The sequence below is a fragment of the Cucurbita maxima genome, unplaced genomic scaffold (assembly GCF_002738345.1).
Source record: "Cucurbita maxima cultivar Rimu unplaced genomic scaffold, Cmax_1.0 Cma_Scf00012, whole genome shotgun sequence".
Lineage (NCBI taxonomy): Eukaryota > Viridiplantae > Streptophyta > Magnoliopsida > Cucurbitales > Cucurbitaceae > Cucurbita > Cucurbita maxima.
In genome coordinates, this window is record NW_019272028.1 from 3,543,832 (window position 1) to 3,555,021 (window position 11,190).

Consider the following 11,190-nt stretch of genomic DNA (forward strand, 5'->3'; position numbering starts at 1 on the left):
AGTACCACTTGTTAATAAAGAAAGTTATTTGAGTTAGCTCACCCTAACTAGATCACAACCCTTTGTGTCAACCGTTGTAGCATGTGTGTCGCCTATGGCGTAAGGAGCCTGAGGATTTGCTGTCATCCTCACCTTCGTTCCACTTATCAATGGCAATCTATTTCGGGTTCCAACATCAATGGTTGACAATTGAACACGAGGGTGATACTCGTTGTAGGAACGACTGGGCCATTTGTTGAGGGATTATGATAAGCCCATAAGAGAATGGGGCCAACTCAAGAGCCTAATGCTGCTTTTCTCTGCCCCATTGCAAAAGGACGATGATGTGCTTTGGTCAATGCTCTCAAATTAAAAGAACAAGCCAATTATAATGCCAACCTTCATTTCATTTGTTCAAATGAAATAGGTTTTTTATTATTTCATTATTTCATTATTTCATAATCGAGTTTATAAAAGATAACAACGAGTCTTATATATGAACGTCGTGGGTTAGAATCCCAAAGACATTCAAATTTATATAGTTCTAGTTAGAAGTGCACACGGGTTAGGTTAAAAAGTTTTTTTGGATCAATCCGAAATTTTGGGTTGGTTGGGTTGGTGATCCGAGCAACCCATATAGTGTTCACAACTCAACCCAACACTCTATTTGCAAGTTGGATTGTCGTGTTGTTATTTTTTAAAAAAAATCATATTTATCCACTCGCATTAATAACTAAAATCTCATAAAACTCAAATATCAAACATTTATAGTATGGTCGAATAGGGTTGGTTGTAACTCTATATTCTGGTTGGTCGGTTTGACTCAATAAAAAAATAAGTTAATCTGTGAGTCGATCCAAATTTTCAATTTTCAAAAAATTTAATCGAGCTCATATCGAAAAAAAATCTAATCCATCCTCGAGTAGTCCAAGTTAATCGAATTATTGGGTCATATAAACACAAGTAATTTCGTATTATTGCTTATGTACTTATCTATGTGGACATAAAAGTGGAAATATGAAAGACGACTAGATTGTCCTTTACTTAAGAAGAATGCCGAGAGTATGACTAAAGTTTAGCATGTCGGTCGCAAAGGACAAAGATCGTATATTTATAACAAGAAATAATAACAAATCTATCTTCATCAAATTTGAGTCGTTGACATATCAAGTCTGGTTTTATGATTTCTTTTCATATATTATCGTTTGATCCTCGAAGAGAAAGGGCGCTAACAAATATTGTCCGTTTTAGCCCGTAACCTCATGATTTTAAAAACGTCATTATCATTTGACACTCGAAGAGAAAGGGTGACAAGATGACAATTTTAACGGCCCAAGCCCATTGCTAACAAATATTGTCCACTTTGACTCGTTATGTACAGAATTCAATCGCATGGTTTTAAAACGTGTTTGTTAGGGAAAGTTTTCACACCCTTGTAAGAAATGTTTCGTTCTCCTCTCCAATCGATATGGGATCTCAAGTTGTCATTAAAAAACAATAACGTTATTATCAAAAAGTTGCGACAAATTATAAATAAACGAGAAATTAGACAAGAGGGTAATTTTGTCATTTACATAAAAGTGTGGGAAATGAATAGAAGTTGCCAATGAAATGAATTGAGAGCTTCCAAACCTAGAGATCCTTTCACCTTTTCCGTTAGGACCCATCAAAATTTCCTCTTTAGTAATCAAACTTTTTGACCATTGACCTACCTTCGATGTGATGGCTCGGGTTCAGAGTCGTATGAGTTGGATTAGGTTATGAACTTATTTGAGTTTATCGTGTAAGACAAATTATTCGATGAAACCATCACAATGTGTCTGTCTCTTAATATACGTCGGATGAAACCCAAAAATATATTTATCATCTAGAAACTATCGGATATAAAAGCAAGAAATTTTTACAATTCTTCTCTCGATATTCAACCGTGCAAGTTACTGTAACTATATCATTGAATAATTTCTCAAACTCGTAGAGGTCCGGAGTTCAATCATTCGTTCTCATCTATGTCATAACTCGTCGAAGATACTCGGTTATTTAGATTTGACCTATAAATTTTCCTTGGTCCTCTCCTTTTCTCTCTCTACATGTATGGCCATTCAATAATTTTTGTAGTGTTAGGCAGTGATAGGACAGCTAGTTGGGACAATGACTATAAGCTGCCGTTCACATTCTCGAGATGAACTAATGACTTCTTTTAGCTGTCGTTTATGCAAAGAACAACAGGACAAGAACAAACCTTGTCAATGGCTCAAACACGAACCCTTGCCGTTCACAAATAACTTTATCATTTGAAACCATTTAAGTCTAATGTTAGTAGATATTGTCTGTTTTGTTTTGTTATGTATCACCGTTAGTTTCACGGTTTTAAAACACGTTTGTTAAGGAGAGGTTTCCATATCCTTATAATAAGGAATGTTTTATTTCTCTCTCCAACCGATACTATTTGTAAAAGCCTAAGCTCAACACTAGTAGTTATTGTCCACTTTTGCCTATTATGTAGTTGTCAACTTCACGATTTTTAAACATGCTGTTAGGAAAAGATTCTCATACCCTTATAAGAAATGTACCGATACGGGATCTCACAATCCATCTCCCTTGGGGGTCCAAAGTCTTCGTTGACACGCCTCTCGATGTCTCGCTTTGATACCATTTGTAACAGCCCAAACCGTCATTGGGACCAGCGTCTTCGCCAGTACACCGCCCGATGTCTGGCTCTAATATCATTTATAACAGTTCAACTCCACTACCAGCAGATATTGTTCATTTTGGCCCATTATGTATTGTCATTAGCCTCACAAATTTAAAACGTGTTTGTTTATTAGAGAGAGGTTTCTATACCCTTATAAGAAATCTTTCATTCCCCTCTTCAACCAATGCAGGATCTCACAATCCACCCCTTGGGAGCCCAACATCTTCGCTGGCACACTCCTTGTATCGGACTCTTTGATACCATTTGTAACAACCCAACCCCACCGCTAACAAATATTATCCGTTTTAGCTCGTTATATATCACCATCAACCTCGCAATGTTAAAACGCATTTATTAGAAAGATGTTCTCATACCCATATAAAAAATACTTCGTTCCCCACTCTAACAACGTTTCTCGCGCTTCCACACCATATGAATGAAGTTAACCCATAATGGGAAACGATGAATAGAATATCATTCATAAAGACAAAGACTTTAACAGCTAGTGGACTCTCACCAGTTACAAACTCAACAGGAGGTATGCATAGGGGTGCCCAACATCGCCAATACATGCAAAAGACAAACAAAAAGAAGAACAAATAGAAGGACTGCCAATCAATTTACACACAAACATGTTCATGTTCTTCTCAATGCTTGTGAGGAGGGCACTGGTAGCACTTAGTGAATAGCCCAAAGGTATTAACTTGATGAACAAAGTTGAGCATACTTGCCCACCCACCAAACCCAAATCCCACAATCAATACCCATCCAACAACAAATATGTTCACAGAGTATAGCCCTGCCCAGCCACCCAACAATGATGGAGCTCTCTCCACTGCATTCTGTGTTGTTCAACGCAGAAGAAACATGTTAAAAAGTTAACAAAAACTGAATTATGAATCAAAAGATACAAAAGTTATGAACCTCTCTTGATGATGAAGAAGCAAAAGTGACCATGTGAGCTAAAGCAGGGATGATGTAGACAGTGAAGCTGACGAGAAGTGATCCCACCGTCGAGTTGATCGGTCCAAAGAATGGGAAAATGATAGCCAAAAACCATATCGGTATCACGACTGGTAGTCTCGTAAGAGCTCTCTTGATCAAGCTTTTTGTTTCATGTACTCCAATGAATTTCTCCCATACAAAGTAGAGAGGTGTGCAGGCAAATCCAAATGTTATGAACTGTATGACAAATCAATCACTAATCTTAATGAATCTTATTCAAATGGGGTTTGATTTTTGAATAAGAATGTTACCTGATGGATGAGCATGAGGATGACAGCAGTGTCTCTAAAGGCAGTTCTAGGGAGCAAAGCAAGAGCATTGGAATGGGTCAAGAGGGCATCCCCAAATGCCCAGTAAACAGCTGAAGCTGATGGCAATGTCAGAGTAAGAACATAAAGGGTTGCTATCAAGTAAATAAGCTTGAACTTCTGTGGCTTCCACATGGCATGCATAATCTCCCTACATCATATCAGAATTGAACATAAAAATTGGCGTAAATGAGTGTATGAACGCTTAGATTGATCATTGAATTCTTACACTGTCACAGCATGTCCTCCAAAGGTGTAAAGAATGTTGGTAGCCCCAGTGAAGTATAGAACCATCGTAGTAGGCCCTGAGTGCTTTACTCCCTCAACCTTCATAGACAACAAACAGGATTCCAATGAAACCCAATTCAGCTAAAATCTAGTTTGATGGTTAAATTTAGATGTCTTTTAGTTTGAGATCTCATGTCAGTTGGAGAAGGGAACAAAACATTCCTTATAAGAGTGTAGAACTCTCTCTCTAGGAAACACGTTTTAAAACCGTGACATTGAGAACCAAAGCAGACAAGATCTGCTACCGGTGGGCTTAGGCTATTACAAATGGTATCAGAGCCAAACACCGAGCAGTGTGCCATCGAAGATGCTAAGCCCTCAAAGGGGCAGATTGTGAAATCTCACGTCAGTTGTAGAGGGAAACGAAGCTTTTCTCATAAGGGTGTAGAAACCTTTCTCTAGTAGACACGTTTTAAAACTGTGACACCGAGAACCAAAGTGGACAATATTTGTTAGCAGTGGGCTTAGGCTGTTAAAAATGGTATCAAAGCCAAACACCAAGCGGTGTGCTAGCAAGGACATTGGGTCCCCAAGAGAGTGGATTGTGAGATACCACATCAGTTGGAGAGAGGAACGAAGCATTCCTTATAAGGGTGTAGAAAACTCTCCACACATTTTAAAACCGTGACTTGAACCAAAGCGGACAATATCTACTAGCGGTAGGCTTAGTCGATTACCTTTCCTTTACTAATCAACCATGAAAACACTCCAATTTACTAATCAAGATGTATTTGGATTGTTTTAGAAGCTGGTAAAACATTAAACTAATGAACATCGAGGATATTAATGATGTTATTATAGTACCTGTCCATGGATAAGGGAAGCAATGGTCATATACCAAGCAGTGTAAGTGGTCATCATGAGGCCAAGGAACGACCAAATTCTGTAGTTATGGAAAGAAGGAATGAAAACAGTGGTAGCACAACAAGCGCCAAAGATATAAGTCCAAGTCCTCTTGTCCAAATTGTCGTTTATGTAATAGATATTACTGCAAAAACCAAACCCAGAGAATTGTTGAAGCTGTAATGCAAATTCAGGGTAATTCATTCAAGTTCATGATAAACAACCTCGCACAAGCAATCAGCTGAATCACAGATCCAAAAAGTAGAAAAGTGCAATTGAAAAACAAGCCAGCATTTCTCCAGTGTTTTCCAAGCAACCCATCAAGAACTTCAAACCACTGAAGAACAGAAAAAGAAAACAAGCGATTTGAATCGAAAAATGAAATGGGTATATGTTGTTATGAATGTGTATGAAGATCAAGAACTTACTTGAATTACATGGTTTCTGAAATCGACCTTTTCCCTTTCCTTTCTTGTTCTGTATTCAACATAAAGAACACTGATGAGATAAGCAGTCCAGCTACCCATTAGGCCATAGAAGAGCTGGAAGAGAATCCCAGAAAGCATCCCTAGTTGGGAGAATGAATATGGAAGTGTGAGAAGAACTTGAGCAACCTGAAAAACAGAGCACCCAACAGATTCAGAAGCAAAAAATCTCTTAAAAACTCAAGAACAGAGAGAGGTTAAGATGGGTATTTGCCTGATTAGAAGAACAGCTAAACCATGCGTCGTAAACAGAGCCGCCATGCCAGAAGAGGGTAGAGAGCTTGCTCTTTGTGGGCTTAGAAGAATCGCCCTTTTCTCTTTCCATTTCAACATAGTTGCCTGCGATTACAGTTTCGACTTTCTCGGAAGCCATTCGCGCGCGTTTGAGTGAGGTGGGAGGAAGCGATGGATGGATTCAGCGCCTTTAAATAGACAACAAGAGCACTCTGTTCTTTGTTCTTCCCTATTTAAATTTTTTTTGCTGTTTTTTCTAATAATTTTTTTAAAAAAATTGTACACTAAGATGAACTAACCGATATTGTCAGCTGTCAGCTAGTTATGTACGGTTGTTAAACTCTAAATATGTTTTCATATTCTTATAAAAAAAATGTTTCGTTTCTCTTTTAACTTGGTGAGATTTTCATTTCTTTCTCTCGATAGGACTCGAAAAAAGTTGAGTTACGCATCCCGAACTCTCATTGGATAATGGGATGTCAAGTGCACGTCCATATGTGTTCAACCTACTTCAGTTCGACTCGATGTATCAGATATAAATTATATAATCTAAAGTTTAATATAAAATTGGGGAAATGGGTATTTTAAAATAATAGTGATAAGTTTGAAAGAAGAAATTTTGGTGAGAGAAATGTGCCTAAAATTCTGTTGAGTTCAAATTAAGCTATTTTATTTTATTTTATTTTATTATTAATTAATTAATAAGGGGTAAATAAAAAGGAAGGTTTTAAAAAAGCGGTTCTTCACATGTGGGCTTCAAAAGCAGAGTTTATGGGCCAGGCCTAGCATGCAACGCACGAGCGGGTTGGCCCACTATGCTTATTATTTATTTATTTATTTATTTTAAAGCCAATTAAAAAAATTAATTACTTTATATTTATTACATCAAAATCAAGGATTCTAATAATTTTCTCGTATTTTCAATTAAATAAAAAGCCTAATTTAAAGGTTTAATAAAATTTTAAAAAATTAATTATTGGCTAAATTTAAAAAAGAAAGCCTAAATGGAAGTGCAAGATGGAGAGCATGATTGCATTAACGGTGTGGTTAGTGGTAAATATGATTAGTAACACACGTGTGACAACTGGATTTTCCATTAATAAAAATTCCACGTGGCCGCACTCCATGCCTTCGGTCCCCACTTTTTTCTAAACTATTAACACGTTGAGTTGGGTTAGTGCCGTTATTATTATTTTTAATTAAAAATCTTATTTTAATCGCATCACTAAATTATTAAATATTTTTAATTTTCGTAATAATTTTAAAACTGGAGTGTTTCAAAAATTCAACTCAATGGAGGTCGAAAAATAATCTAACCCAACACAACCTTTTATAATTTGGATTGGTCAGGTTCTCAAGTCATATAAACACTCTGCTTATTAGAGGGAAAAAAACTTTGACGTATTAAATTTTTCATTAAATTTCAATTTTTAATTGATATTTGTTTATGCGTGTTTCCAAATGGGTGTGTCACCATTGACCTATCATTCGAGCTAAGGTGTAAACTTACCAATAAAAGTTTATTTAAATTGATATTCAAGTTGAACCGATGTTGAGACAAGTTGGTTAATATTACTCACTTTTGAGACTGGATGGTCTAATACTACTCAAACATTCATTTCGATATGTTTGAGATGGATCTCGAACACGTTTTGTTTAATGATCAAACCACTTAAAAAATTCGATTAGTTTCAAAATAATTTTTACGACATTTGATAAATTAATAAAAATATCTTTAAATTATCAAAAAATTATATTTTGAAATTTAATTTACTCTACAAGAACTATAAATCATGTCAAGCTTGAATAATTCTAAACATGCAATCTGAACTACATATAATTACAAAGAAACTTAATCATTGGCTAAAAGAAAACACAAATGCTCTTTTTAGTACGTCGTTAAGTCTACTTTACAAATATAACATACATGACTTCATATACCTTCAAAATATAAATACTAACGTTTATATTTTATGACCATAATTAGTCCATATGTAAATGTAAATAAAAAATCTTAAAATACATTAAAGAAATATCATAACTCTATATTATCATCCATCAAAATTTGTAACCATCCAAAAATAAATAAAAGTTTGTTTCTTCTGTGTGGATAAGCAATTTGGTAAAATTCAAGTAAATTAAAATTTCAACATGAGTATAGTTCAATCGATGATTTAATTTTTTTAATGGGTATATAAATATTTGAATTCAGAAGTTAGGGTTATTATTGGAAAATGAAGAAGTTTAAGAAATTGGGTTTTCTCTTGAGTGGGCTATTAGAGACAGTAAAGAACCTTTGAATAAACTTGATGTAAAGGGTCAGGGAAGGAATCTCCAAAAATGAATTTTATTTATTTATTTATTAATTAATTTATTAATTTATTTATTTATTAAAATTTTTAAAGTCCAAGTTATCCTTGTCTCCAAACCAATTCTATTCCTCTTCTCCTCGTTTTGCTTTGTATAAATGCTTTTCAACTCTTTACTTTTATTGTATCAACAAAGATGGCTCCACCTCTTCATCAAATCTCTCTCTTTTTCTTCCTTCTCATCATTTTCTCATCAGGTAATTTTCTTTTTTATTTGTTTTTTCAATTAAGACGTTGATAACCTTTCCTAAATAGACATGTTTTAAAGTCTCGAGAGAAGTATCAGACAGTGTACTAGTGAGGACGCTGGGTCCCTAAGGGGGGAGGATTGTGAGAGAGCCATGTACTGGGGTGGTGTAACAACGAGGACGCTGGTCCCTAAGGGAATGAGTTGTGAGAGAGCTAGACACTTGGTGGTGTACCAATGAGGATGCTGGGCCTCTAAGGGAGTGGGTTGTGAAAGAGCCATGCATCGAGGTGGTGTACTAGTGAGGACGTTGGGTCCTTAAGGGAATAAATTGTGAGAGAGTCAGACACCTGACGGTTTACCAACAAGGACGCTGGGCCCCTAAAAGGGTGGATTGTGAGAGAGCCATGCACCGGGGCGGTGTACCAGTAAAGACACTGGGTTCCTAAGGGGGGTGAATTGTGAGAGAGCCATGTACCGAGGCAGTGTATCAGCAAGGACGCTGGGTTTCTAAGGAGATGGATTGTGAGAGAGCTAGACACTAGCGGTATATTAGAAAGAACGATGGGCCTCTAAGATGAGTGGATTGTAAGATCCCACATTGGTTGAAGAGGGGAACGAGAAACAAAAAACCCAATTCCCTTCCATTTAGAGGCATGATTTTAATTTTCCCTATTAAATTTTTTTAAATATATATATATATATATATATATTTTTAAGTACAAAATGTCAGTATTGCGAAAGGTAAATTAATTATAATAAAATATGTATAATCGACATCTAAAAAAAAATGTAAATCATAATAGAATTAGAAAATCCACGTGGATTCCTTAGTAACTAAAAAATGAAACAGATTTAAATTTAACTTATAATTTAAAAATTGTTTAGTATGAATGAATATAAAATATTTTATTATTTTATTTTTATTGGCAAAACGGCAGAAATAAGAACATCGGAGAGCTCTCGAACTTTCACCATAATAAACAACTGCAAAGAAACAATCTGGCCGGCGATCTTCCCAGGAGAGCATTTCAACGGCGGCGGTTTTGCACTAAAACGCGGTCAATCCATAGTTTTCAAGGCGCCAGTAGGCTGGTCCGGTCGGATATGGGGTCGAACCGGTTGCAACTTCGACCAGACCGGAAACGGGCAATGCCAAACCGGCGCCTGTGGAACTTCCCTCAAATGTCAAGGCTCTGGAGAGACTCCGGCGTCCCTAGCCGAATTCACCCTCGCTGCCCTCGATTTTTACGACGTCAGCCTCGTCGACGGCTTCAATTTGCCGATGGCGGTGACGCCAATCAACGGAACCGGAAAGTGCGGCCTGGCAGGCTGCGATAGCGATTTGAGATCCAATTGCCCGTCGGCATTGGCGGTAAAATCGAAAGGGAAAGTCATCGCCTGCCGGAGCGCCTGCGATGTGTTTAACACCGATGAGTACTGTTGCAGAGGATCTTATGGGAACCCGTCGACTTGCCGGCCGACGGTTTACTCGAAGAAGTTTAAGGAGGCGTGTCCGACGGCGTATAGTTATGCGTACGATGATCCGACCAGTATTTTCACCTGCAACGCCGCCGATTACGTCGTCAGCTTTTGCTCCGGCAGGTAAAAATTTAGAGAAATTAATTTAAAAAATATTAATTTTAATCCTAATAAAATAAAATAAAAACTCTAATAAATGATCAAATATGATATATACGATAAACTCTAATTCAATATTAAATATTAACATGCAGGAACCATAAGGTGTGCAGTTACCATGACCACAAGCTCGTCTGCAGTGGATCAAATGGCTCGAGATCGTTCATAAGAGGGTGGTGGCCTCTAATGGCAGCTGTTTTAATTGTGAACAATTTATGGGTTCTTTTTTAATCACTACTTCCATATTTTCTCGTGGTGTACATATATTTTTTTAATATTTTAATTCGATTGTTTTGTTAGAGTGCAAAATAATGAATTGGGTCGGGTTGACGTGTGTACTAATAATATATTTTAAGTTTGAAGATAGTGCGGATCCGAAAAACTACATTTTATTTATAATATCTTAATATTTCTTTAGGAAGCATATCGAGACTTGAGTTTTGAAGAACAAGTGTCTTTAACGTTATACTTATGGGTTTAAAATTGAAACCCTAATTTAGAAGCACTAATTGGGTCATTTGAAGCACGCGCGTGAAAAAACTTAGTCACGACGGATATTTTTCAGAATTGTTGTAAGGAATGTTTAAACTCGATAACTTTGACATGTACTATCAGCGATCAACATCCAAAAATGGTCTCGTTCTTGGCTAATTTTCGTTCGGTAGTCTTTTGTTTGCATTTTAGGGTAGGGCGGTTCCAAAAAGCTACCTTCTCTTTCTAATATCTGAATATTTTCTCAGGAGACCGTGCCGAGACTTAAGTCACGATTGAGTTAAGATTCCGTACACTAAAGATTTTTGTTTTATTTTAACATTTTTTTTTATTATGAATCTACTAAAATTAAAATAGAATGATTAAGATTCTAATTTTATACCTAAAAAAATGAATTATTTATAGAAAAATTGGTATATATTCGAAATTTATTAGATGAAATTAAACTCATTATTAGAAATATTTTAAAATTTTCAGACATATTAAATATAAAATTCAGCATTCAAGCATTTATTAGATATTTTAAATATTTTTTAAAGTTAAAAAATGAATCTAAAATTTGTAATTTAATACAAAAATTAAAAGTGATTATATATATATATATATATATATATATATATATATATATATATATATATATATATATATATATATATATATATATATA

At 35.7% G+C, this 11,190-nt stretch overlaps 2 protein-coding genes across 2 annotated transcripts; one reads left to right on the forward strand and one right to left on the reverse strand.

Moving 5' to 3' along the window:
- Positions 1 to 3,107: 3,107 nt before the first annotated feature.
- Positions 3,108 to 6,014, reverse strand: LOC111486886 (auxin transporter-like protein 3). The gene is made up of 8 exons (XM_023134045.1): positions 5,815 to 6,014; positions 5,544 to 5,729; positions 5,340 to 5,452; positions 5,077 to 5,260; positions 4,214 to 4,311; positions 3,928 to 4,135; positions 3,596 to 3,853; positions 3,108 to 3,513 (listed from the first exon to the last, which is right to left on the reverse strand). Exons 1-8 carry the CDS (start codon positions 5,971 to 5,973, stop codon positions 3,319 to 3,321), a joined length of 1,401 nt encoding a protein of 466 aa, XP_022989813.1. The 5' UTR covers positions 5,974 to 6,014; the 3' UTR covers positions 3,108 to 3,318.
- Positions 6,015 to 8,267: 2,253 nt separating this feature from the next.
- On the forward strand, positions 8,268 to 10,455 carry LOC111487758 (thaumatin-like protein). The gene is made up of 3 exons (XM_023135285.1): positions 8,268 to 8,400; positions 9,332 to 9,995; positions 10,127 to 10,455. Exons 1-3 carry the CDS (start codon positions 8,340 to 8,342, stop codon positions 10,260 to 10,262), a joined length of 861 nt encoding a protein of 286 aa, XP_022991053.1. The 5' UTR covers positions 8,268 to 8,339; the 3' UTR covers positions 10,263 to 10,455.
- Positions 10,456 to 11,190: the final 735 nt, after the last annotated feature.

Bases quoted from the DNA above. Each gene is read 5' to 3' on its own strand.
- LOC111486886 (XM_023134045.1), bottom strand. From the start codon at position 5,973: ATGGCTTCCGAGAAAGTCGAAACTGTAATCGCAGGCAACTATGTTGAA. The intron at 5,453-5,543 runs GTAAGTTCTTGA...TCTGTTCTTCAG, and splicing joins TCAGAAACCATGTAATTCAA to TGGTTTGAAGTTCTTGATGG. The intron at 3,854-3,927 runs GTAACATTCTTA...TTTGTCATACAG, and splicing joins TCCTCATGCTCATCCATCAG to TTCATAACATTTGGATTTGC.
- LOC111487758 (XM_023135285.1), top strand. From the start codon at position 8,340: ATGGCTCCACCTCTTCATCAAATCTCTCTCTTTTTCTTCCTTCTCATC. The intron at 8,401-9,331 runs GTAATTTTCTTT...GCAAAACGGCAG, and splicing joins TCTCATCATTTTCTCATCAG to AAATAAGAACATCGGAGAGC. The intron at 9,996-10,126 runs GTAAAAATTTAG...ATTAACATGCAG, and splicing joins GTCAGCTTTTGCTCCGGCAG to GAACCATAAGGTGTGCAGTT.